Source organism: Oncorhynchus nerka, linkage group LG21, assembly GCF_034236695.1.
Source record: "Oncorhynchus nerka isolate Pitt River linkage group LG21, Oner_Uvic_2.0, whole genome shotgun sequence".
Taxonomy (NCBI): domain Eukaryota; kingdom Metazoa; phylum Chordata; class Actinopteri; order Salmoniformes; family Salmonidae; genus Oncorhynchus; species Oncorhynchus nerka.
This window is the reverse complement of record NC_088416.1, coordinates 11,368,603-11,396,578: the sequence shown is the minus strand read 5'-3', so window position 1 is coordinate 11,396,578 and position 27,976 is coordinate 11,368,603. Positions and strand designations below refer to the sequence as shown.

Genomic DNA, 27,976 nt, shown 5'->3' with positions numbered 1-27,976 from the left:
AGCCCCCCCCCCTCCTCCTCCTCCACTTCCAGTGTCGGCGGCGTTGGCTTCTACCGACAGAATCCAACATGGAGTAACCAGAGATGGGGCTCGTACGGGGCCATCCTCACCGACATCAACGCACGATTTCAATTACCGCATTTCAGCGTGGGGCGCGACGGGATTAAATCGGTGGAGGTATTCCAAAGGGATTTACACTCTCGTGGATGCACTCGAATAATTGTAGTGAAGCGCTGAGAGACGAAGAAGAGAAGCAAGAAATAACGCAAACAGAAAAAAAACACTCGGAAAACTAGGCTGCTACTGTTACGGGTGTGTGATCGAGGTGTTGGACGAGAAGGGCAAGACAAAATGAAGACACCACACAATGTACCCTCGGGTGGGATATTATTGTAGGTGAAACGAAAAAAAATGACCGAGGAAACACACCCAGACGAGTGAGTAGCCTATAACATTAGCTACGTGACAAAAGTAGCCTTAATTCTTATTTTGCATGTGATACGTTCTCTAATTATACCCATGTTATGCATAACGAGAGTGGTGGACCTGAAGTTTTTCCCCAAAGTTGAAAATGCTTTGTTACAATGTAACGTAGGTGGACAGAGGAGCGGGATGGTTAGCCCCCCCCACGCCCTCCCGAACGACTTCAGTCTCGAACGAGGGAGAAGAGGGGGGCGGGGGGGAGGGGTTGGATCAGAAACATTTTGTAAAGGGTTTACAGTGAAAAGTTTCAAAACTGCACTTCATGTTACCATTTGCCATGCAAATAACACGGCAGACGTATATCAACTTTGTATGTTGACCGCTATGTAAAATGATCTGGGTGCACGGTCACGGAAAAGTAGCTTTCGTTTGCATTGTGACGCTGTTGGCTAGAAAGTCTTTCTTTGTGGAGGACTGATATGCCATATCCGCCATTTCTTTTCGGAATCGCTCTCATTTGCATACTGTCCTTCATTCATAAAAATACCGACCGCAAAGGCCGAGGGGGTGCGCGCTGCGTTGGCAGAGTACGCGAATATTTAATCATTTTCTAAGTAGGATCAAATATGAATGTCTAGTTGGAAAGTTAATCCTGTTGATTCAGTCTAATGATTACATCTCATTTTACTGCAGTTACCACATTTCCGCCCTAAAGCTTTTTGATTTTATTATAAGGACCTTGTACATTACGTTAGGCTATTATTCATAAGTTCTGCTGCAATAATAATACATCGGAATTCACTGGAAATTATTTCTAATGCACAGATTGTTGAATTTTTCTCTCTATTTCTACTGGGAAACTAATTTTCACACGAGCCATTTTCTCATGTAAAGTCCATTCCATCTTATAGGCCTACACATTTGCTTTTTAAAATAGATGTCCTATTGTAGCCTCCTCAGAAGGGAGGCGGAGGACCATCCTATTCATTGAATTTCATAAAAGTAGTGAAACACTTAGTTATAATTTTTAGATAACACTATATGTACTAAATATATTCACATTTCACCAAATAATAGGGATGGACAACTGCATTTTTTTTGACTGAGTACTTGTATGATATGTTTTTCTTAATTTGAGTACTTGAAAAACAAAGGTCCACACTGGAAATATGTATGTGCGCATTTAGCTATATGCCAAAGATACATCATTTATCATAACCATTACAAATAACAAATCCTAATAGCTAAAATGCCCCAGTTGTCAATTTTTTTAAAAAGTGCAGTTTTATAATGAATTCATTGAAACGGTCATTTCACCTGGTTATATTATATCGTGGAACACAATCTTCAAAAAGGTAGTAACCTCAGCAGTGGCGTTTGTTTGTAGAATCCTATCCTATACGCCATAACAACGCCATAGCGTTGTTTAAAAAATATATTAAATTGCACCCAAGACTCTCTTTTATTTCCCAAGCCGTCACCACAGTAAAGACACACCTATTTTATAGTAAAAAAAACATGATTTAATAGAACAGAATAAAATAGAACAGAATAGTGTGAAGTGATGTACATCTCCAAGTCTGGAAACAATTATTCTCAGTGATTATTTTTTACCAGGCTCAATTTGGTGAGTTAAAAGACCATTTTTTTAGGGTTACAACCCAAAATCTGTATTTTCGATATAGGTGCATTCAATGTAGTTGGCCTAGGCTTCATGATTCTGAAGAAAATATGCCATTTCTATTTATCAAACTAATGTTTTGCATATTTTCAGTGTGGAACCTGTCTATGCTTAGGGCACAGGCTAACCAATTATAGCACAGGCTAACCAATTCTAAACGGCACTAGCAGTTTGCAAAGTAGTGTTGCCATAGTCATAAACCCTGCCTATTTGTACAATTTCTCTTCTTAATATCAGATTTAAACCCAACCCTTAACCATAACCTTATGCCTAACCTTAAATTAAGTCCAAAAAGTTTTCGTTTTCATACATTTTTACAATATAGACCATTTTGACTTTGTGGCTGTGGTAACTTGTAGCCTGAGCGGAAATTAGACTGGGTGCAATTATTCCAAATCTACAGCTTGTTGTTGGAACACAGATTTATTTACTTCAGTCAACCAGTCCATTTGGAATTTGTGATAAAACTGTTGTTATTTGGCAAGGAACGTAGCTTGTGTATCCCATCAGTTAGATGCATTTTTTCCCGAAGGCCGAGCGGGAGGTTGTGTGTGGCACTTAGCATGTGTAGAGGGAGTGGTCGTAACGCAATTGAGTGAGACACGGTGGGAAAGGACATTTGGGGAGAAGAATGGTTTGATACATACATTTGACATTATAGTCATTTAGCAGATGCTCTTATCCAGAGCGACTTACCGTAGTTAATAGGCCTACATCATTTTTCATACTCGTCCCCTTTGGGAATCGAACCGATAACCCTAGCATTGCAAGCGCCATGCTCTACCAACTGAACCACACGGGACCCACTTGGTTTCGTTTTTGTTTGCCCTGCAAATGCATATGTACAAATTGAACACGAGTTGAAGCAAATTAACGGTGTCTTCAAAGATGAGTTTCGACCAAATGTTTTTACAGTATTTGAAAAACGTGATCTCTGGTTAAAGATAGTTAGGATGTCCGCTCCTGTACTCAAATTACTCACACCCATCCCCACCAAATAACCGATTAAAACGCACTGTTTGCAATGGTCTGCAGTAGCCTCAACAGCACCCTCTAGGGCAGCACCTTGGGGTAGCCAGAGGACAGCTATTTTCTGTCCACCTCTGAGTACATTGACTTCAATACAAAACATAGGAGGCTCATGGTTCTCACTCTTCCATAGACTTATACAGTAACCCTAACCATATGTATACTTGTTGTATTTATTTTTTCTTCTTCTTAGTTTACATTTCACTTACTTAGCTAATGTAGCAAATTTAGCCTACTCAACAACCTGACTCAGAGGTGGCTTAAGCTTTCCAACACTTCAACTCTTCCAAGTCAAGATAAGCTTTTGGTTTCATTCATTTATTGCCACTGTGGCCCACCAACTGCTTGCTATACACTACTGTTTGATTGTACACCATGGATTGCATTTTGGGTTTACTAACATGTTAGTTCTAGTTTGTTGACTATAACGTTAATATGGTGACAGCGATGTAGGCTGTGTAGCGGTTAGAAGTTACGATATGAAGGTTTGGCTTGTTAGAGATTTATTGTGCCTGGTCACAGGCATCTGTTCTGTTGTGCACTGAATTCCACAAGCGAAGGGAAAAGGAGCGAGGAGTAGCGTAGATCGAAAGAATTAAGTGATGATTCTGTGTGTGGCTGCTATGAAAGTGAACTGTGGGTGATAAGAGCAGCTAGTTGCAGGCAAGCATGTGCAAGGCGGTATTGAATGTGTCAGTCACTTTGAATACTCCAATTTGTCTCTCGACCGGTGCACCTACGATATAAACTTTCATTTGTAGGCTAGGTTGTAGCAACCTCATGATGGGTATAGGGCAAATTCGATTATCATCTAGTAGCCAAAACCTGTTACACTGAGCTGGGAGAATGGAATATGAATGACACTCATCCATGCTGTAGGCCAGGGTGAATTCAGAAAAAGTGGGACATTTTTTTGCATTTCGGTCTTCTGTAATGTCTTTTGATGTCTAGCCAACATGTTAGCCCCACAAATGATACAATGGTCATCCCTAATATTAAATGGCACTCACCACAACTGGCCTACACGTTCTATAAGGCATATGTTTCTGGGTGTAGAGTACACCTTGGAGGTTTGGCAATAAAGGTTATGTTACTCATAGCTTTATGTCCTTTGTCTTGCGTGTAGAGATTTGGCAATAGCCTATTCCTTCAGGTCATGGGTTATCTTTTCTTACAATGATTTCCGGTACACTCACACACACCTATAGGTAAACACATGACTCGGATGGTAATGTAAAGGGAAATCTAATAGTTTGAGCTTGGGAAATATTTACCCAAAACTGAAAGTGCTAAAAGAAGCAGGTTACTTCAATCCGTAACCGTTGGCGTTGACATTTCTTCAGCAATTGAACATGATTGAATGGTGGGAATGTTGGAACAAAGTGGCCGTGGCAACGTTTCATGTGTGCACAAAAGGATACGTGGGATGCTCAAGTTCTCTAATGATATCACAGGTTTTAGTACCCCTGAGCAACAGGCCAGAGTAGTTACACAACAGTGTTGCTGCAAATTCCAGCTACATACAGTACACAACTGTTAAAGACTGTTTTATTATATCTATCCAAATGGCTAAATGTGGTCCAGTTTTATTGGTCTAAGTGCAATAAAACGCAGCTGTACTATTCTAGACATCCTGTTTCCGGAGGTTTGGTTGGCTATTGATCACAGTAATGACGCCACAGAACCAACCATTTCTGAGCTGTCAATAATGCCACTGAGGGGAGAAAATGACATTGAGGAAAGGTCAACACAACTGTCCCCAGCTTCCCAGCCCCATTACTGCCCTGGATCGATTTCATATCAACCCTTCCCTTCCATGAGCTGGGCCGGCAGGGTTCAGCTCAACAACGGCAGAGATGAAACTATTGGAGCCAAATTGTTGCTGTTGTCACCCCCCCCCCCTACCGAAAGGTTGTTTGAATGTCAACAAAAAATATGCCTCATTGCCCATAGGCTTATTGTCTATCACCAATGATACAAAGCTTGTTATTACATGAATAATACTGTACTTCATTCATGTGCTTTACTTGTAGACTGTCTCTTTCATTCTAAGGTCTTGATCCTGACTTAAACTGTCCTAAACTTTGAGGGACTCAAAGGTGGCCAACCTCTACACTACAAAAACTGTTGGGCTTTTTTCCAGAGTGATTGGGAAGTCATTCTCCATGTTTGCCATTTGGTCTACAGGCCATGTGACATGACTAATGGAAGATGGATTTCCTTTACTTCAGTTCAATAGTGGCATCGCACATGTCCACATTCTGCCTCTATCGACCTGCTCGCGTTTTGGATATCTGTCGACGGGGGAGCTCATGTGAAAGCGCTGCACCAAGGTCACAGAGTGCCCTTTTCCTTTTCCCCCCGGTTTGGTTGACTTGGTTAAAGAGCATAGTCACTCTCTTTGTGATGGCGAGGGAACTCGTTCTCAGTGTTTGGCAGTGACCAAGTGAAAACACCATCTGCTCCATCTCTCCGCTGATAGGGGAACTGAGATCTGACCATTTTGTATGGGGGTGATGTCATAAGCATGTGTGGAGTTTGCATTAGTTTTCCCCGGTGTCAGTGGACCACCTGAAGCAACAGTGTGCTGGAATGGCTGAACCTGTACATCCAGCCAGTGGGGCTTTGGCGCAAAGTTCGCTTTATAGCAGCGTCAATGGCAAGGCCCCACGTGAACGGTTTGACATGACTAGTTTAGCAGATATTAGTTTTGGGCAGGTAAAAGGCAGTTCAGTTTACTGTAGCAAAAAAACTAGTTATATTCCTAGTTATTCCCATCCCAATGTACAGTACATTTGCCCCAATAGAGGTTTGAAAAGACTGTCCCAAAAAAATCACACACAAAAAAAACTCAGAAGCTTCTTTTAGAAGTGTAGTCTACAACTTCAAGACAATAACTTATCCAGTAGAAAATTGTCACTAACATACTCAAGTCTTGATGCCCCATTGAGGACCAATCAACACTACCAACAGGTTTCTTCGCTAATAGATTATTGGATTTTATGCGATTGTGTGTGTTTTGGGGGTTAAAGGCAGGTTTTTTTATTGAGGGTTAACTGCCTGTTCAGGGGCAGAATGACAGATTTTGTACCTTGTCAGCTCGGGGATGAGGTAAGAGGTAAGATTAGGGAAGCTGTATCACATCCTTTTCTTATCAGCGAAAGGGTGCAGAGGTTGGAACGATTTGAGTTAAAAAAAATATATATATATCCCTGTGTCAGTTTGTTTTATTTTCTTTGTTTATTTTGGCAGTAGGTTTGACAGTGTGGTTATTGAACAGCTGTTTAGGTAACAATTACATTTCTGTACGCAAATACCTTTCGGTATGCAAAATGAAAAGTGCTGTTAAACTACAGTACCAGTCACAAGTTTGGACACCTACTTATTCAAGGGTTTTTCTTTATTTTTTGACTATTTTCTACATTATAGAATAATAGCGAAGACATCAACTGAAATCACACATATGGAATCATCTAGCAAAAGAAGTATCTCCTTTCCTATAGTAGTAGTGGTGTTGTGTGTCTGGAGTATATTAATAAAGTGTGTTGCTGCACTTTGTCTGCAGTGCCACCACCAGGCATGTGGTCTGTAGCCACAGATTACATGCCTCTCATTTTCTCTCCAATTTCAGCTGCCAGCCATACTATGACATCTTCATTCTGAATTTAGTATACCTTCCATATCAAGGTCCCGTAAATACTAGAGCGTACTATACTAATTGGAGATGTCTAGGGAGAGGAATGTTGTGTAGTGAAGGGGCGAAACTGTGGTGTAGATATTGGAGGAGGTGAACAGTCGACGTGGAGTCATACATGCATATGTATTTATATTAAGAAGAAAAAAGATGACCACTGAGTTTTATTATAGAGTTCACCTTATATATATATATATATATATATATATATATATCAGTCAGATGTTTACGTACACTTCGGTTGGAGTCATTAAAACTAGTTTTTCAACCACTCCACTAATTTGTTAACAAACTATAGTTTTGGCAAGTCGGTTAAGGACATCTACTTTGTGCATGACACAAGTCATTTTTCCAACAATTGTTTACAAATGATTTCACTTACATTTCACTGTATCACAATTCCAGTGGGTCAGAAGTTTACATACACTAAGTTGACAGGAAAATTCCAGAAAATGTCATGGCTTTCGAAGCTTCTGATTGACTCAAATGATGTCAATTAGCCTATTGGAGGTGTACCTGTGGATGTATTTCAAGGCCTACCTTCAAACTCAGTGCCTCTTTGCTTGACATCAGGGGAAAATCAAAAGAAATCATCCAAGACCTCAGAAACAAATTTGTAGACCTCCACAAGTCTGGTTCATCATTGGGAGCAATTTCCAAATGCCTGAAGGTACCATGTTCATCTGTACAAACAATCGTACGCAAGTATAAACACCATGGGACCACACAGCCGTCACACCACTCAGGAAGGAGACACGTTCTGTCTCCTAGAGATGAATGTACTTTGGTGCGAAAAGTGCAAATCAATCACAGAACAACAGCAAATTACCTTGTGAAGGTGCTTCCTAGGCCGTCAATGAAAATAAGAATGTGTTCTTAACTGACTTGCCTAGTTAAATAAAGGTATAAAAAATGGTGCCCAAAAATACAGATTTCCGATTGTTATATGAACTTGAAATCGGCCCTAATTAATCGGCCGACCTCTAACGGAGAGTAAAGAGAAGATCCCAACATTAGCATACAATAACTCTTCAGTTCTGGTGGGACTGGCCTATTTTGGGCTAGAATATGAATATTTAGGCCTTAACCCTACTTGTTTGTTAGAATCGTTTATCCCAATCAAAAATCGACCTATTTCATGTACAGTTGTCTATGAACCTCTGAGCTTCGATGGACCCATTTCTGCGCTGCTTTGCTTGGTCTGGTTCATCAAGTACGTTCATCAAGTTCTCCACACCTCAAACTCAAGGAAAGTATCCCATGACGTTAATTTCGTTACCGGCCAGCACCTTGTACAAAATCCTCATCACTACATATGCTTGGGCCGTTTATGATGGCCTGTGATAGAGAAACAAGAGCTTGGAGGGGAAACCGATGAGCTGTCCTGGATGGGAGCTGCCAGAGAGGAAAAAGGATAGGGAGAGGAAAGAAAGGACTATCGATCACCTATGTTCCTCTATTCTGAGCCATGGATGACATCACCCCAGGTCTTTCACACCTACCCGTGGGTTGGGTTTGTACATTGTAAACCTTTTAACCTCCTGTTAGGAGCCTGACAAAGTTAGGACACCGGGCAAACACTCCCGATAGAAGTCCAGTCAGAGCTGAGTAATATTCAACCCACATTCTTCTGACCTGCTTGCTAGCAAGAGCCATGGAATGTACATGCTCTTTGCTCTCTGTTTTCAGTTGCTTCAAATTCCTTTAGCGCTCAGTGAGGATCCTGTGTGTGAGAACAAGCCCACTCCTCATGTGTGTTTAGGTAGTGGTGGACTTAGGCCATGTTCCCCCGCTTCTCCCCTCACCCCTCCTTGACGGATGAGGATGGAGTGTGTGCTGTGTGCCACTGCCGGCAAATGCGGAATGGCTGCCGGGCGATGACTCATGCTCAACACACACACTCTCCACTCTCTTGCTCCCTCTTGTCTCTCGCTCACACACACACACACACACACACAAGCGCCATCTGCTTGTCAAGGAGACTGAATCATACGGTACGTAGGGAAGCACTTTTGAGCAAACAGCCTGGAAGTCAGGCACGGCCGTTGCTGCTTCCACCATGGTCAGGCTGGTGATTGGGATGTTGCGTCGTTTCGCACACCGCGACCGTCTACCGATGGAGACCACGAGGAATTTGTGACCGTGGCCGCGGGGTGTAGGAGAGATGTCCGATTATAAAAGGCAAGCCGTCGGGTTTTGTATGTCTGCTGCTTCCCTGGTTTCTGCTAGCCGTGTCTTTCTGTGTCTGCTCTGCAGTGTTCTCCTCCTCGCTCATATTCTGGGTGGCTGTTGCTGGAGGGGCTGCTGCTCGTGACTACTGCTTGGTGAGGATACGGTTTTGTTTTGGCTGTGGCAGAATAGGTTAGACGAGCGAAGCAATGCTGCCACCTTTTACAGAGGAGATTTGGTGTTTCCGTAAACGCCGGGGGACTCTCTCTGGCTTGTGCTCTCGGGGCTTTAGATGTGTAATCATAGGTGAGTACATTCGCTGGCACTCTGTGAGATTGTTATGAATCATCCATGTGGGCTCCATGTTCATGGATCTTTGCAAAGACGGGCTTTATTCAGACATTCTCTTCCTTTATACCCAGGTTATTGGTCAAAACTCAATAAATATTCATTGTGTTTGTAAGTGCCGCCAGGGTATCTGGGATAATCATATGGTGTGTGTGTGTGTGTGTGACAGAGAAGATGTGGGAGAGAGGGGTGACCTCTGCAGAGGGAGAGGAATTACTCCCCTCTTTAGTATGTACTATTATGGCCGCTGCATTCCAGGGGTGTCAACAAAACCCGAGCTTATCGTGCTCTGGGGGTGGGTGGGCTGTGGAGTCATCATCCCTCATATGATATCAAAACTGCCTGTCCCTCAGTATTTGACAAAGAATTGACCATGTCTAGTGCCACATACACCCAATTCATAAGCACTGGTGTATTTGTCTGGGATGATATATATGTGTATATATATATATATATATGGATTGCTGCTGATTTTAATGAATTTGTAAGTAACCCTTTTGCATTTTCGCTTCTAGTTAGGTGTACTTATTTCTCTGGTGTGCATTTCTCATGCGTGTTGGCATGGTAGGTATATGTCTGAGTTGGGCCTAGCTTGTCTGAGGGTGTATGTGTGGGAGTGTTAGTGGAGGTGTACCATCACCCATGCTCTCTTCAAATGCCAGATGGACAGCTAGTTTACAATATTAAAACCCATGGGCACATAGACATCTTTCAACTGCTATGGGCGTAAAATTCCTGCCCAATATATCGCCAAATAGTTTGATCTGAGGTAGTGTCATGCGCACAATTGTGCTGTACCCATGGTATAGCAACGCTGATTCTTACAGGACTAGACTTGCCTCAGTATCCCTTTGAGAGGCCGTGATGACTAGAAAGACAAATGTAAATGTGCATGAGGAGTAGTGAGGGTGCGATTAGGGAGGTGACAGGTTGAGAATCAATGGAGATTTCGGCGTCTATGACTTTTTGTAAATCTGCGTTCTTCATATCTGGTTTCGAGGCAGCTGCTTGAATAGCTGATATTTGGTACCCTTTTTCAGCGGCTTGGCAATATCATTTGAAATACTATGTCATGCAAAGCCATACCACTGCTAATGGGAGTTTTAATAGCTGTGTTTAATTGGTGCTAGTTTGTTTGTGTCTGTTCAAATATGGCAGCAGGTGAGGGGGTGATGCAGAGTACGTTCGCGGACCAATTTCACGGCGCAGATGTACGCGTGACTCATACTTTTCGGGGGGGGGGGGGGGTTGTTCACGAAAAAGGGGTTTCGTCCTGTGGCTGTATGCAAATATGTAGGTTTCATTTGTATCAGTAGTTTTGTTTTGTTGTGTTTGCACTGCAAAGCAGGTCCACGATTGTGACCTCGTGTCACCTCATGTTTCAGCGTGATAATCCACGGCCCCATGTTGCAATTATCTGTACACAAGTCCTGGAAGCTAGAAATGTCCCAGTTATTCCATGTCCTGCATAGTCACCAGACATGTCACCCATTGAGCATGTTTGGGATGCTCTGGATTGACGCGTACGATAGTGTGTTCCAGTTCCCGCCAATATTCAGCAACTTCGCACAGCCATTGAAGAGGAGCGCGACAACATTCCACAGACCACAACAGCCTGATCAACTCTATGCGAAGTAGATGTGTCTCGCTGCGTGAGGCAAATAGTGGTCACACCAAATACTGACGGGTTTTCTGATCCACACCCCTACTTTTTTCTAAGGTACAGTATCTGTTACCAACAGATGCAGTCATGTGAAATCCATAGATTAGGGCCTAATGAATTTAGTTGACTGATTTCTTTATATGAACTGCAACTCAGTAAAACATTTTGAAATTGTTGTATTTATATTTTAGTTCAAAAATATAAATGCAACAATTACAACGATTTTAGTGAGTTACAGTTCATATAAGGAAATTAGTCAATTGAAATAAATTCATTAGGCCCTAATCGATGGATTTTATGTTAATGTCAGATTATTTTTTTCCCCACAAAAGGGCTTTATTACAGATAAATACCCCTCAGTTTCATCAGCTGTCCGGGTGGCTGGACACACATGATCCCGCAGGTGAAGATGCAGAGTGTGGAGTTCCTGGTCTGGCTTGGTTACACATGGTCTGTGGTTGTGAGGCCGGTTGGACGTACTGCCACATTTTCTAAAACAACTTTGGCTTATGGTAGAGAAATTAATATTCAATTAATCAGATTTGGTGGGCATTCCTGCCAATTGCACGCTCTCTCAGCTTGAGATATCTGTGGTATTGTTGTGTGACACAACTGCACATTTTAGTGGTCTTTTATTTCCCCCAGCACAAGGTCCACCTGTGTAATGATCATGCTGTTTAATCAGCTTCATATGCCACACTTGTCAGGTGGATGGAATATCTTGGCAAAGGATAATGCTCACTAACAGGGATGTAAACCAATTTGTGCACAACATTTGAGAGAAATAAGCTTTTTGTGCGTAACTAAGATTTCTAGGATCTTTATTTCAGCTCATGAAACATGGGACCAACACTTTACATGCTGCGTTTATATTTTTGTTCAGTGTAGTATATTCAGTGTATAATACACATCCAGGCTGCGTAAGGGCTATTTGACCAAGGAGAGTGATGGAGGGCTGTATCAGATGACCTGGCCTCCACTATCACCCGACCTCAACCCAATTGAGATGTTTTGGGATGAGTTGGACCGCAGAGTGAAGGAAAAGCATTCCTCATGAAGCTGGTTTAGAGAATGCCAAGAGTGTGCAAAGCTGTCATCAAGGCAAAAGGGTGGCTACTTTAAAGAATCTAAAATATATTTAGATTTGTATAACACTTTTTTGGGTTACTACATGATTCCATATGTTATTTCATATTTTTGATGTCTTCAAATGTACAATGTAGAAAATAGTCAAAATAAAGAAAAACCCTTGAATGCGTAGGTGTGTCCAAACCTTTGACTGGTACTGTGTGTGTGTATGTCCAGTTGAAGTTGGAAGTTTACATACACCTTAGCCAAATACATTTAAACTCAGTTTTTCACAATTCCTGACATTAAATCCTTGTAAAAATGTTTTAGGTCAGTTAGGATTACCACTTTATTTTAAGAATGTGAAATGTCAGAATAATACTAGTGATTTATTTCAGCTTTTATTTCTTTCATCACATTCCCAGTGGGTCAGATGTTTACATACACTCAATTAGTATTTGGTAGCATTGTTTTTTAAATTGTTTAACTTCGGTCAAATGTTTTGGGTAGCCTTCCACAAGCTTCTCACAATAAGTTGGGTGAATTCTGACCCATTCCTCCCGGCAGAGCTGGTGTAACTGAGTCAGGTTTGTAGCCCTCCTTGCTCGCACACGCTTTTTTAGTTCTGCCCACAAATTTTCTATAGGATTGAGGTCAGGGCTTTGTGATGGCCACTCCAATACCTTGACTTTGTTGTCCTTAAGCCATTTTGCCACAACTTTTGAAGTATGCTTGGGGTCATTGTCCGTTTGGAAGAACCATTTGTGACCAAGCTTTAACTTCCTGACTGATGTTGCTTCAATATATCCACATAATTTTCCTTTCTCATGATGCCATCTATTTTGTGAAGTGCACCAGTCCCTCCTACAGCAAAGCACCCCCACAACATGATGCTGCCACCCCCATGCTTCACGGTTGAGATGGTGTTCTTCGGCTTGCAAGCCTCCCCCTTTTTCCTCCTAACATAACTATGGTCATTATGGCCAAAGGGTCATCAGACCAGAGGACATTTCTCCAAAAAGTACGATCTTTGTCCCCATGTGCAGTTGCAAACCTCAGTCTGGCTTTTTTAATGACGGTTTTGGAGCAGTGGCTTCATGCTGAGCGGCCTTTCAGGTTATGTCGATATAGGACCCGTTTTTTGTGTGTTTTTTTACCTTTATTTAACTAGGCAAGTCAGTTAAGAACAAATTCTTATTTTCAATGACGGCCTAGGAACAGTGGGTTAACTGCCTTGTTTAGAGACAGAACAACAGATTTTTACCTTGTCAGCTCGGGGATTCAATCTTGCAACATTTTGGTTACAAGTCCAAAAATCAATGCTCTAACCACTAGGCTACCTGCCGTTTTACTGTGGATTGGATACTTTTGTACCCGTTTCCGCCAGCATCTTCACAAGGTCCTTTGCTGCTGTTCTGGGATTGATTTGCACTTTTAACCAAAGTACTTTCATCTCTAGGAGACAGAACGCGTCTTCTTTCTGAGCGGTACGACGGCTGCATGGTTCCATGGTGTTTATACTTGGGTACTATTGTTTGTACAGATGAACGTGGTACCTTCAGGCATTTGGAAATTGCTCGCAAGGATGAACCAGACTTGTGGAAGTCTACCATTTTCTTTCTAAAGTCTTGGCTGATTTCTTTTGATTTTCCCATGATGTCAAGCAGAGAGGCACTGAGTTGGAAGGTAGGCCTTGAAATACATCCACAGGTACACCCCCAATAGGCTAATTGACATCATTTGAGTCAATCAGAAGCTTCTAAAGCCATGACATTTTCTGGAATTTTCCAAGCTGTTTAAAAAGGCACAGCCAACTTAGTGTATGTAAACTTCTGGCCATCTGGAATTGTGATACAGTGAAATAATCTGTCTGTAAACAATTGTTGGAAAAATGACTTGTCATGCACAAAGTAGATGTCCTTAACCAACTTGCCAAAACTATAGTTTGTTAACAAGAAATTGGTGGAGTGGTTAAAAAACAAGTTTTAATGACTCTAACCTAAGTGTGTGTGTGTGTGTGTACTGTTCAAAAGTTTGGAGTCACTTAGAAATGTCCTTGTTTTGAAAGAAAAGCAAAAACAATTGTCCAGTAAAATGACGTCAAATTGATCAGAAATAGTGTAGACATTGTTAATGTTGTAAATGACTGTAGCTGGAAACGGCAGATTATCTTTTAATGGAATATCTCCATAGGCGTACGGAGGCCCATTTATCAACAACCATCACTCCTGTGTTCCAATGGCATGCTGTGTTAGCTAATCCAAGTTGATCATTTTAAAAGGCTAATTGATCATTAGAAAACCCTTTTGCAATTATGTTAGCACAGCTGAAATCTGTTGTGCTGATTAAAGAAGCAATAAAACTGGCCTTGTAGTCAGAGTTGCAAAGCAAAAGCCATATCTCAGACTGGCCAATAAAAATAAAATATTAAGATGGGCAAAAGAACAGAGGCTGAACAGAAGAACTCTGGCTAGAAGGCCAGCATCCCGGGGTCGCCTCTTCACTGTTGATGTTGAGACCGGTGTTTTGCCGGTACTATTTAATGAAGCTGTCAGTTGAGGACATGTGAGGCATCTGTTTCTCAAACTAGACACTCCAATGTACTTGTCCTCTTGTTCAGTTGTGCACCGGGGCCTCCCACTCCTTTTTCTATTCTGGTTAGTGCCAGTTTGCGCTGTTCTGTGAAGGGAGTAGTACACAGAGTGGTATGAGAACTTCAGTTTCTTGGCAATTTCTCACATGGAATAGCCATCATTTCTCAGAACAAGAATAGACTGACGAGTTTCAGAAGAAAGTTATTTGTTTCTGGCCATTTTGAGCCTGTAATCGAACCCATAAAATGCTGATGCTCCAGATACTCAACTAGTCTAAAGAAGGCCAGTTTTATTGCTTCTTCAATCAGAACAACCTTTTTCAGCTGTGCTAACATAATTGCAAAATGGTTTTCTAATTATCCTTTATAAGTTAGCCTTTTTAAAATTATAAACCTGGATTAGCGAACACAAACTGCCATTTGAACACAGGAGCGATGGTTTCTGATAGGCGTACGAGGCCCATTATGTAGATATTCCATTTTTTTTTTTAAATCAGCCATGCTCTATAATTTCACTGTCCCTCTTTCCCATGCTAACTGACTGACCCCAACTTTCTCCCTCTGGCAACCATACAGTGACAGCTACATTGTGCGTGTCAAAGCGGTGGTCATGACCCGGGACGACTCGAGTGGCGGTTGGCTGGCCCAGGACGGTGGGTGCCTCAGCCGTGTGGGCGTGTGCAAGGTGCTGTCGGCCGAGCTGCTGGGCCGAAGCAGCTTCCTCATCCACGGCGAGCGCCTCAAAGACAAACAGGTGAAGACCCAGCCAGCACTCATACCCAAATCCCAAGTAACAAAAGTAACAATTAGCTCACTAGCTTCCGAAGTAAGAAGTGTCGTTGGTAAAGTGGGATCGAATCCCGTCCAGGGCAGACGAGGGTCGATTCTGTCACACACATTTTAGAATGTATTCACAAATCCTTTATTGTCACCAGTTAACGTTTTTCGGGAATGTTCATGTCACCCAAATGTGTTTGTCAGATATCGGTCCTCAGCTTTTTTTCTCTGTTGCTCTTTCTGTTCCTTTTATAGATAATTCAGGTTGTAGAATCAGTGTGGGCTTGATGTAAAGAGGATTGTAAGTTCGATCATACTTTGTTAGGAGCATGTTTTAGTTTATAGTCCATTCAAACGTGTGCCTCCCCCCAGGTGATTCTGGAATGCTTCCTGAAGAAGGATCTGGTGTACACCAAGGCCACGCCCACATTTCACCACTGGAAAGTGGACAACAAGAAGTGTGGCTTGACGTTCCAGAGCCCGGCCGACGCACGTGCCTTCGATCGTGGGGTCAGGAAAGCCATGGAGGATCTGACGGAAGGTACGGGAGGGGAAGGCGAGGACTATGAGGGCTGTGTCTCAATGCTCTTGAATGGTATACATCTTTTAATAGCCACTGATAGATGGAAGAGATGGATTGGTAACCACCATGTTGGTTTACCTTATCAAATGTGTTCAGATCATCATAGTAAGAAAAGGAAGATGTTTGATCCTATGGGGATGTGGAAGCTGAAGTTTTTCAGCCTCCTGCGCTGCAGGTTACTCACTATTGGCTCGTTCTGCCATCTTTGTTTTCCAGGATCTACCACCTCTTCTTCGACCATCCAGAACGAGGCCGAGTTGGGTGACGACGATGTTTTCACAGTGAGTTCCTCTATTGTAGTTTTAAACACCAGCAAGTTCAGGGACATTATGAACACTTGAGAGAATCCAAGTTTGTCTTTTTTGGTTAGGGTCAGGATTTTAGTCCCACCCAAAACTCTGGGCTTCATATCAATGGAGACTAGATATGTTTCCCATCTATGGTCATGGCTGTCCACTTGCATGTTGGACTCCATATTGTTTCCGTCTGCAAGATCACCTCTAGTCTGTGCTTGGTCGGACTTTTCTCTCGCCTTCACTTATAGTCCTTTTTCTTTTTGGAAGTACGTGTGAACATTTCCCCCAAAAGCTATTTTTATTTGGCCCATTTCGGGAAGAGATGGCCCTTTGTTTTTGAGTAAGAGATGGCTGGTGTGATAGTAACAGGCGGCTGGTGGGGGGAAGGAAGGAAGGAGGGGTAGGTATCCTGTAGTGTTTTGACCAGACTCCGCCGCCGCTTGGCATTTTGGTTTGTCGCCGTCACAGGAGATGAGGTGCAGCAGGCGGGGGTCGCGAGGTCTCTTCCTGCCCCCCACTCCTCTAAAACTGTCATTAGCAGCTGCTTCCTAGCAAACTGCCTCTGTGATTTAACACCAGGGGAGGGGGAAGGAGGGGAGGACTGAGAGAAGGGAACGCCTTGTGTTTCTCTCTCTCATGTTGAACAGTCTGGAGAGAGCTGGGGGTTTTTGGCTAGCCCTCTTGGAAGAGGGAGTTGCTGTGCTTGTGCGCACACTGATTCTTCCTTCAGCTGTGTTTTGACTTGCCTCCGTTGTGGATTTCTGCAGATGGATGTTTTTGTTAGCCAGCAATTGTGCATGTTGAAAGAGCACGTTACGAAGCAAACGTCTAAATAACTTCATTGCGAATGCTCGAGATGATTAAACATGCTAATTTACTCAAGTGCAGAAGCTGTGAAACGGCATGTGGCTAGCATAGTTCAGGTTCCCATGCTACCAGCTTTGACACATTAGACAAGATGGGCCACTTCCATCTATTTAAGATCTCTTTAAGGGCTCCCGAGTGGCGCAGCGGTCTAAGGCACTGCATATCAGCGCTAGAGGCCTCACACCTAAAGACCCTGGTTCGATTCCAGGCTGTATCACAACAGACCGTGATTGGGAGTCCCAGGGTGGCACAATTGGCCCATCATCGTTAGGGTTTGGCCGGGGTAGGCCGTCATTGTTATTTTACAATCTGTTCTTAACGGACTTGTCTATTTAAATAAAGGTTAAAAGAACAAGAAAGCCCGCACACTCTTCAAGCTCCCAATTCACTGCTTTATTGACAACGCTTCAATCTGAAATGGATCTTCGTCAGTTCAAACTAACAAACGTTAGTGCTCACTTCCCAAAATATACCCATTTCACGTCACATGACCATTACGCACATGACACATGGTGGGTGTGGAAACAATTCACTTTTGTGCACAATCAATCATAATTAATCACGGAGGTACATAAAGGATTATATACAAATGGTTTCAAGTTAAAAACCTAGGCAACTATAAAAAAGATTGTTGGAATACCCGCCCATATGTCCATTACTCGCAAGAGGCGTGGTGGCCGTAGAAATAATTCCAGTGACCTATTTCAAAAACAACTTGTGTATCTCTAATAATTTGATATCAATGAAGATGGGCACACAAAGTACTTACAGAGTCTCACAATACAGTGCGTTCAGAAAGTATTCAGACCCCTTGAGTTTTCCACATTTTGTTACGTTACAGCTGTATTCTAAAATGGATTAAAATGTCCCCCCCCCCCCCCCCCGCTTATCAATCTACACACAATGCCCCATAATGAATACTTTCCGAATGCACTGTAGATAAATGCGCAAAACATTTTCCCCCGTGCATTGTGTTCTTAAAAATGGATTTTTATTTCCATACAAGTACTGAAAAGAAATCATGTGAATACTCGAACAGTCAAAACATTTCAAATACCCATCCCTACCCAGAGCGAGCTAGAATGTGGCCACCTCCGGTAGTTCACTAGATCACTGCCCTGAATGCCAGCTCTGTTCCTGGCATGAATAACATGAAAACCTCACACAAGGCATCAAAAGCATCAGTCCAGTAAGGCATACATTCCTGCACAGATATAACTGCAGTGTGTGTTGCTGTTATATCACAGGGTTTTGAATAGCCCTAATTTCCAGGGAGAGGAGAGTGAGGGAGATTGTACATGAGTCATAGTGTTGCATCTGCAGTGGAGGCCTCTGCCTGGCAGCCTCCATCCCAACTGCTACTAGCTGCTGCCTGACCCACTGTAATGTACCCAGCCTACACGCAGTTAGCTATCCTAGCAGACATGCTAACCCTTTACTACCACTGTACTCTGACTACACACTGTTAGCTAGCCTAGCGGACATGCTTATTAATATGTTACTTATTTATCAAGCAGACACACTCACACTTAAAGGCTCACTAAAATGTTGATATTTAGGTTTTTCTACTTACCCAAAGTCTCTGCGTGCAGTTTGGAGATAATTGACGTAAACATATCGTTAGTTTAGGGCAAATTCGAAGGTGCATAAAGGACATATCTGGAATTCAGATATGACGTCATGGTTTTTAACACTACCCATTGAGCTTTTAAACTACGGTGAGAAACATGGTTCAATGTGTCAATAAATCAGCACTGTGAACTTTTTTTCAAGTTTTTTATATTGCTAGTGTCTTGGAGCTTAAATTGGAATCATGTATACTGTGCTTCTGACGATACAAAAAAAAAGAGTAGGCTTGACACAGAACAAACTTGGCAAACAAGGCACTTGTGGTAAGTGCATGGATCTTTTATACACATTCGCCATTCCTGGAAGTCTCCCATTACAGTAGCCAGCTCCTCTCAAAAGCATGGAAATAGACTTTACAACTGAACCAAAGCTGGGTGGTTGGTAATTTTAGTCTTACAAAAAGCTATACATAGTAAACAATATTTTATACATTTGGTTATTTTACTGATAATCATAAGAAACGTGATTCTATCCACTTCTCTGTCCCGTTGTCACATAGATCATTGTATGATTACCATTGTGGTGCCTGTGAGCGCCAATTGAGACCGATAAAACTTTGCGATCGCTATAGATCTTTGTGACGACGGGAAAGAGAACGACGTGGATAGAAGATCAGTCAAAGTAACAAATGTGCTATGTTTAGCTTTGTAAGACTACGTTTTGGAGTATTTGGAAGATATATTTCCCTGCTTTTGATCGGCGCTGGCTACTGTACCCGGGAGACTTCCAGAAATTGCTCTAAGCTAACGATATGCTAACTTGAATCTTCTCCAAACGGCACACAGAGACATAAAACATGGTTTTCAATGAGCTCGTCTGACTCTGGGTAAGTAGAAAGATGACCTAAATCTAGAAATCTCGCAGTGTCCCTTTACGCTAGCAGACATGCTAACACATTACTAAACATGCTCAAACGTGATGCTGATAATACTACCAAGCTCAAGAGAAAAGACGCTACTTAAGAACACAACGAAGAAATGGTTAAGTACTACACTACTACTAAAATAAACTGAGATGGACCTTCACTGCGACACAACTTTATTCCCTCAACGTTAATAATAGCAACCTATGCTAATGAATCCGTCCATTGTAACTAATTTGCTTTCCTCTTGTCTGGCGTACCTAGCCTTTATCCTAAATCTGATGGTGATGGGAAGTCCAGGTCCTTACACTCGCTTAACCCTCTTTCTCTTCCTTTTTTTCCTCCTTCTCCCTTCCGATGGCATCAAAGCGGAAAAGGGCCTAGCGTGTCGTTTCCACAGGATGTCCAGTCGGAGGGAAGAGGGCCCGTCAGTAATCCGTCACTGCCTCCCTGTTTACATAGCTGGCCCTACTTAGAAAAAGCAGGCCCGCTCAAGGGAACGCTTCAATTCACCTCGGTTGCAGCCCCCCTGTTTTTTTTATTTTTTATTTTGGAATCTAGCCTCATTCCCCTGTGGCCCAGAGAGCTAGCCTGAAGGAGGGGGAAGGTCACATTGTATTCGATAGGATCTGTCTTTTTTGAAAAGCCTGAGGGAACTGAAGTCCGGGCACAGATGGAGGAGAGAGGACAATGACAAATGACCTTTACCCCCCCAGGCGCTAGAACAATATTAGTCAAGAGTAAATAAGACACTCCCTGGGATGATGCAATACTTCCTCCTCTTTTTGGAAGGTCTGGTGTGACTGGTGAGATTTGGACAGACTGTTGGAATGTCTCCCTTTGGGGCTTGTGGGGGGATGTTTAACAAGGGTGCAGGAGGCTCAAACGCCTCACACTGTGTGTGTGTGTAGTCTTACCCTTTTGGACATCAGGGTCTTTTTGAATGGGCTGCTGGTGAGTAGACTGTCCACTCTGTAGTGTCGATGAGGCCGAGGGTAGTTTTAGAATCGCCAGCTGCCGCGAGTTCCATTCCTGTGTCTGGTCTGGAGGCTAAATTGATAATTAGCTCAGCCACAAATACACCCCTTCCCCAACCACAGAAATCATTCCAAGCACAGGAACATACACACTTACAAATGCACGCGCACACAAACACACTCACAATTAGACCCTGTCGCACACATCCCCCAACCTGCCCCACAGTAATTACACTTAGCACAACACACACACAGCTCCTACCATTTGACTTTTCCTGTGCTCTAGGGCACAGTGGCTAGAAGCTGGCTTGTGTGTTTGTTACTCTGTAAATACATCAAAGCCCCCCCCCCCCCCCCCCACCAGATGCAGCCCCTGGCCTTAATCTCCCATCTTTATTCACCTCCATTCACGCCCAAACCAAGAGATGATGAAAATCTTCTAACAAGGCATGAGGTATGCCTTTGAAATCAGACGCTGCGCCACACACATCTCACATCTCTCCCCAAGCAACACGCCTGGTGGACTTCCGTTGCTTTTGTGATGAACATGGGCAATTTAGCCCTTTCACATTCCAAAGGTCTTGCGCTATTAGTGCTCTAGAGCATTTCTTTCTCCCTCTATAATGTTTTTCCCCTCGAGAAAGACCCGCTGTCGGAGTAAATATCTGAACAGGGTCTGTGTTTGTAATCATCTCCATCAGACGGGCCCCGGTTCGCCTCCTAAATAACCTTTCTCAACCTTAACCAAGCTCTTGGCATCGCCCGAGGAAGGGATGCCACTTTTAGCTTTGGCCCGGGGCTCGCCGAAAGCCCTCGATAGCAAGAGAGTCTGTCTGTCCTATAAACCTGGGACTAAGAAACCAGAAACCGTCCAAAGTGAATGAGCGTGGACGAGAGAGGTGGTGCTCTCATTTTGAGATCATAAGCCGTGGCCTGATTCCCTCGTCTGATTACCGCAGCCTAGTGGTCCTCTGGCACGCAGTGTTGCGGTGAGGCGAACGAGGGAACCGAGTTAGCTCAAAAGCACGCCCCCCCCCCCCCCCCCACACACATGAAAGAGGTGCCCCGTGCCGGCCTCAACTGGTGACGCAATCGACCACGCTTCTGGTCTTGCTCGATGCTAAAGGGGCTGTAAGTCGTAAGTCTCCGAGCTGGAATTAATTTAACCTACACTCAATATTAAAAAAGGGGGAGTCTTCAGAACAATTTTTTACCACTCTTTTGTTCTTGGGAGGCGTGGGGGGTTGTTGGTTAATTGTATACAGAAGTAGAGAGATTTAGACTGAGCCATGACACACTTTTACCTTAGCAATGGCCCACTGAGCACGTGCCATGTGCAGGTTGGTTTGTTGGTCTCTGTGTAAAGGGCCAATGGGAGTCTGCTTCCCGCACGGGTTCTCGTGCCCAATCGAGGGTGTCGTTATCTCCCCATCTCCAAAATTAGTGGTATCGTTCATTACATCGCTAAGCGTAACCAAACACAATGTTCCAGAAAGCATGTTTTCTATTGTGAAGCTCGGCCGGATATTCCTTGTGTAGTCGTGGGTCGTGTTCATTAGACATCAAGCGGAAGAAATTGGGCAAACGGGAGGGGCGATCTAAAGCTGTCCAATAAGACATGCAAAATGTCTGTTGCTTGCCCTAATGAACAGGACCCTGTCCTGACTCATGTTCGGTTTGGTCTTGTCTCTCAGAATGCCACCGACAGCTCGTCCAACTCCTCCCACTCCCAGAAGAAGGAGCCCCTGCAGCTGCAGACCCTGGCCCCGCCCAGCTTCTGCGAGCCGCGCCGCCACCACTGCATCCTGGGCCACTTCTACGACCAGCACCGACCCTCGGACCACTACTTCCTGGATCAGGTGGGTGGCTGGGGGACGACAGTGGCGAAGGTGGGTCACCAATACTTTGTTAGTTGGGAAAAAAAATCATATGTGTTGGAGCTAGGGGGTTGCGGCTATATTCTTTACTACAATGGGTGGGAGGGACAGAGGGAATGAGTGTTCTTGAAGCATAAACTATTTTGCTAGTGTGATGATGTATTTCAAGTTGGGCCTGGAAGTTACCTGCTTGTTGGAAGACATGTTTAGATGCCCCATGTTAGTTTTGTAGTTTTATAGACTGGTCTGTGTAGTTTTCATTTTTTTGTTGCTCTCCTTCATCTCTACAGTCAGTTCCCATGTTCCCACGCCACGTCAGCTTCCAGGTGGAGGAGGAGGAGGAGATCGTGCGCATCAACCCTCGCGAGCGGACCTGGCTGACTGGGTACGAGGACTACCGGCACGCCACCGCCACGTGCGACAAGCTCATCCAGCACCCCGAGGACGCCTACGTGCACTTCGCCAAGAGCGAGCCGCCTAAGCACGACTACACCTACCCTTACCCCCTGGGCCTTGATCCCCACCAGCACGCAAGGGACCCCAAGATAGGCTGCGTGGACCGACTTGGTGGGGGCGGACTTATCGGGGGACACAGGGCGGTGGTCACAGCCCAGCCCCGCACCCTCCAGCTCAAGGGCAAGCGGCGGAAGGAGGACGGCGAGCGCTCGCGCTGCGTCTACTGCCGGGACATGTTCAACCACGAGGAGAACAGGCGCGGGCGGTGCCAGGAGGCGCCGGACCCAATCCAGACGTGCATCCACCGGGTCAGCTTCATGTGGTGCGCGGACAGCCTGCTCTACCACTGCATGTCAGACCCGGAGGGCGACTACTCGGACCCGTGCTCGTGCGACACCAGCGATGAGCGCTTCTGCCTGCGCTGGCTGGCTCTGGTTGGGCTGTCGCTGCTGGCCCCCTGCATGTGCTGCTATGCCCCCCTGCGCGCCTGCTACCGCTGCGGGGTGGCCTGCCACTGCTGCGGGGGCAAGCACAAAGCTGTGGGCTGAGTGCCAGGAGGGAGAGTAGAACAGAGACCCATGGAAGGGACTGGACCGGAAGAGTGTGGCCCCGCTATTCTTTTGTTTTGTGTTTTTGTTTTCGCTGTTGTGTCTCTCGGCCAAATTCCAGATGGGAAAACAATTGGCTTGTCCCGATTCTTTTCGATTTGGAAATTTCTCTCGGTGGAAAGAAAGAAAAAATGTTTCCTTTTTAAACTTTTTATAGGGGTACCCTGCCTACGGCTTCCACGTCCTTGCAGTACAAAGACTAAAACAATGAATATTCATATATAAATATTATATAAACAGGTACTTTATATTTTTACACTCATGTTTTAAAGGCTTGAATATTTTTACCAGTGTTTTGTGTGAGGTCAGTGTGAGCGTTGTTTTCTGAGGGGGGGGCTCTCACTTTGTGTTCCCCTCGCATGGCTCACCACCAATCACAGATCAAGCTGGTTCCCGCCTGTAAAGCAGAGGCACTTAAGTCAAGGGTGTGTCCTTAATGGTACCGTATTGCTTATAAAGTGCACTACTTTTGATCATAGCCCAATGGGCCCTTGTCTAATGTAGTGCAATATATAGGTAATAGACTGCCACGTGGGATGCGGCCCCAACTGTGATCACGTCTGCCCCTCCCAGCCAATGAAACAAAAGAAAAGGCAAACGTTTAACCAGTGTTTCCTCATTCTGCACCTTGACTACTCCTGACCTAGCCTGTTCCCAGATCAATTAGACCTACTCCTGACCTAGCCTGTTCCCAGATCAATTAGACCTACTCCTGACCTAGCCTGTTCCCAGATCAATTAGACCTACTCCTGACCTAGCCTGTTCCCAGATCAATTAGACCTACTCCTGACCTAGCCTGTTCCCAGATCAATTAGACCTACTCCTGACCTAGCCTGTTCCCAGATCAATTAGACCTACTCCTGACCTAGCCTGTTCCCAGATCAATTAGACCTACTCCTGACCTAGCCTGTTCCCAGATCAATTAGACCTACTCCTGACCTAGCCTGTTCCCAGATCAATTAGACCTGGGGCCAGGCTACCCCTGACTATACAGATTTTTAAAAAACCAAATTAAACCCAATATCAATGAATGTCAGTGGAGACACACCTGGAAAAAACCTGAATGTACCATTCTACTGCTTGGTCAAATTAGACTGACTGTATTGTGGATTCGACCCAGAACCAAATCTAAAATGGGTCAGGGGTACTTGAGTATTGGATGGGGAAACTCTGCTTTAGACACTTAATCTGTAGGGTTGTGTGTGTCTGTGTGACTTCCTATGTGCAAAAGTCTGGAAAATGGAATGGGCAACAATGTATCCCTGATTGCTATTGTTGTGACTTCAACTAAAAGCCAAAAGGACAAAATAAGCTGCAGCATTTATATAGAGTATCTAAATTGGTCTTTTTTTTTTTTTTTTATTTCTTTTTTAAAGATAATAATCCTCAATCAACAGTTTATTACAGTGGAGGAGAACTCGGTAGGTAACTTTTTATTCAGTTGATGTTTGATGATAATCTTTTGATATAGTTATTTATTTGCCTTGCTAAATTTAGACACCAGCCTAGGGGGTTATAAGAGGAAGGGAACAGTCCCATTTGTAAACTAAACACAGCCAAGAGGGGAAGAGGAGAGATTTTTTTTGTCACCTTTTGAGATGGAGGATGACCTTGTCCCCACACTACAGTGTCATTGGTGCTCTCTTATGCGTGTCTTTTTCCTTTTGTCTTTCGAAAGGATACTCAACGAGGCTAACTGTCAGGGAATCGCTATCTATAGAGTTTTGCTCAACTTTAGCTCGAGAGAAAGACACACCGCTTTGATCTGGTTGTTCATCGTCCCCCACAAGGGTATAAGATAGTGGGTTCTCCAACAAAGGGACGTGCTGGCACACCCGATTCGACTAATCAACTAATCACCTAATCGTGTTCTTCAGTCTATACCACGATTAGCTGATACAGGTGCGTTACTGCAGGGCTGGAACGAAAGGCTGCACACCCAGTAGCTCTCCCAAGACCAGAGTTGGAGACAAGTGGAGAAGTGTTGAATCTATTCTTCTGTAGTCCAAGAACTCCCTCTCCCTGGTCTTTTACTCAGTATTACATTACAGCCAAGGGCAAGGGAGGAGGCTGTCTGTCAGCCAATCGCATCAGTCAAGATGGTGTCAAAATATATACACAAATCAAATGGACGCTACAGCATGAATATACATCGACATATGTACGGTTGAAGTCGGATGTTTACATTCACTTATGTTGGAGTCATTAAAACTAGTTTTTCAACCACTCCACTAATTTCTTGTTAACAACTATAGTTTTGGCAAGTCGGTTAGGACATCTACTTTGTGCATGACAAGTAATTTCCCAACAATTGTTTACAGACAGATTATTTCACTTATTCACTGTATCACAATTCCAGTGGGTCAGAAGTTGACTGTGCCTTTAAACGGCTTGGACAATTCCAGAAAATTATGTCATGGCTTTAGAAGCTTCTGATAGGCTAATTGACATTTGAGTCAATTGGAGGTGTACCTGTGGATGTATTTCAAGGCCTACCTTCAAACTCAGTGCCTCTTTGCTTGACATCATTGGAAAATCAAAAGAAATCAGCCAAGACCTCAGAAAAAAAATATTGTAGACCTCCACAAGTCTGGTTCATCCTTGGGAGCAATTTCCAAATGCCTGAAGGTACCATATTCATCTGTACAAACAATAGTATGCAAATATAAACACCATGGGAACATGCAGCTGTCATACCGCTCAGGAAGGAGACGCGTTCTGTCTCCTAGAGATGAACGTGTGAAAAGTGTGAATCAATCCCAAAACAACAGCAAAGGACCTGAAGATGCTGGAGGAAACGGGTACAAAAGTATCTATATCCACAGCAAAACTAGTCCGATATCGACATAACCTGAAAGGCCGCTCAGCAAGGAAGAAGCCACTACTCCAAAACCGCCATAAAAATGCCAGACTACAGTTTGCAACTGCACATGGGGACAAGGATCGTGCTTTTTGGAGAAATGTCCTCTGGTCTGATGAAACAAAAATAGTACTGTTTGGTTATAATGACCATCATTATGTTTGGAGGAAAGGGGGGGAGGCTTGCAAGCCAAAGAACACAACCGTGAAGCACGGGGGTGGCAGCATCATGTTGTGGGGGTGTTTTGCTGCAGGACGGACTAGTGCACTTCACAAAATAGATGGCATCATGCGGGAGGGAAAATTGTGGATATATCGAAGCAACATCTCAAGACATCAGTCAGGAAGTTAAAGCTTGGTCGCAAATGGGTCTTCCATATGGACAATGACCCCAAGCACACTTCCAAAGTTATGGCAAAATGGCTTTAGGTTGGGAAAACTCCTTGTGTCATGCACAAAGTAGATGTTCTAACCAGCTTGCCAAAACTATAGTTTGTTAACAAGAAATTTGTGGAGTGGTTGAAAAACGAGTTTTAATGACTCCAACCTTAGTGTATGTTAACTTCCGACTTCAACTGTATATATGTATTGAAACAACAAAAACTAGCCTCACATTTAAAACCACCCTGTAAACTCACCTCGTGGGAGGAACATTTGATTTGATTTTTTTCCCTGTAGGAAGCACAACACTAATCAGAAAAAACCTTATGAACAATATGCGCAAATTCCTGTGAAGTACCCGGTCTCGAGTCGTATCAACGTGGCAGAAAATACATCTTATGCGATCGATCGCAATCATACATGAACTAATCGTCATAACCATTCGAGTTCCGAGCCATGTCTGGAGTTAAATGGGTGATGGCATCATGGGGTTGCGGGTTCTGTACAAAAGCTGTCGTTGTGTCCGTCTTTCTCTTTACCCTCTCTCTTTCTCTCTCTCTCTCTCTCTCTCTCTCTCTCTCTCTCTGCCTTTCTTTCCTTCCCCTTTTCTGCTGTGTGTCCCTGTTTGTCAGCTTTGCAATACGGTTGCCATTCATTGTAGAGAAGATCCCAGTTTTATTTTTCTATCTGTGGTAAAAGAAAAGTTAACCAAAAGCAGTTTGTCTGTTTTGGTGCAGTGTCTAATTCCTGCACACATTTAACTATTAAAGGAAAGTGCCTGAAGCATCCTCTTCATCTATCTCATGTATACTTAGTAAGTTTTTTTTTATGTTTAAAGAAACAGTTAAATCGATTGTTTTCTGTTTTTGTTTTTTTTACAATCTAAGTTTTTACCTCTGTAAAAAAAAAAAAGCTAAAATATATATATAGATATATATATATATATCTATCAAGTGTATGATGTACATTTTAAGTTCTATTTTTGTATTGTTTCCAATATGATCATCACGACTCTTTGCTTTTAAAAAGAAAAAATGAGAAAAGAGAAATTAACATCTGTATAAATGCCAATACATCATATGGAAACTAACAGAAGCATGGCCTGGATAGTAAGTACTTTTCCGTGTGTGCGTGTG

General features: G+C 43.5%; 1 protein-coding gene across 4 annotated transcripts; it reads left to right on the top strand.

The window, feature by feature from the left end:
- The first annotated feature begins 22 nt into the window (after positions 1–22).
- LOC115103904 (sprouty-related, EVH1 domain-containing protein 2-like) lies at positions 23–27,935 on the top strand. Of its 4 annotated transcripts, none has more exons than XM_029624945.2 (6): positions 23–437; positions 15,245–15,422; positions 15,818–16,040; positions 16,245–16,309; positions 22,354–22,518; positions 22,827–27,935. In XM_029624945.2, exons 1-6 carry the CDS (start codon positions 412–414, stop codon positions 23,538–23,540), a joined length of 1,371 nt encoding a protein of 456 aa, XP_029480805.1. In that variant the 5' UTR covers positions 23–411; the 3' UTR covers positions 23,541–27,935. The 4 variants fall into 4 exon arrangements, with proteins under 4 accessions (XP_029480805.1, XP_029480804.1, XP_029480807.1 ...); XM_029624944.2 differs by having other exon boundaries at positions 22,354–22,548; XM_029624947.2 differs by having other exon boundaries at positions 24–437; positions 15,818–15,986.
- Positions 27,936–27,976: the final 41 nt, after the last annotated feature.

Excerpts from the sequence above, each read along its gene's own strand:
- LOC115103904 (XM_029624944.2), top strand. The coding sequence starts at position 412 with ATGACCGAGGAAACACACCCAGACGA. Across the intron at positions 16,310-22,353 it reads GTGACGACGATGTTTTCACA|AATGCCACCGACAGCTCGTC; the intron begins GTGAGTTCCTCT and ends CTTGTCTCTCAG. Across the intron at positions 22,549-22,826 it reads GGGGGACGACAGTGGCGAAG|TCAGTTCCCATGTTCCCACG; the intron begins GTGGGTCACCAA and ends TCATCTCTACAG.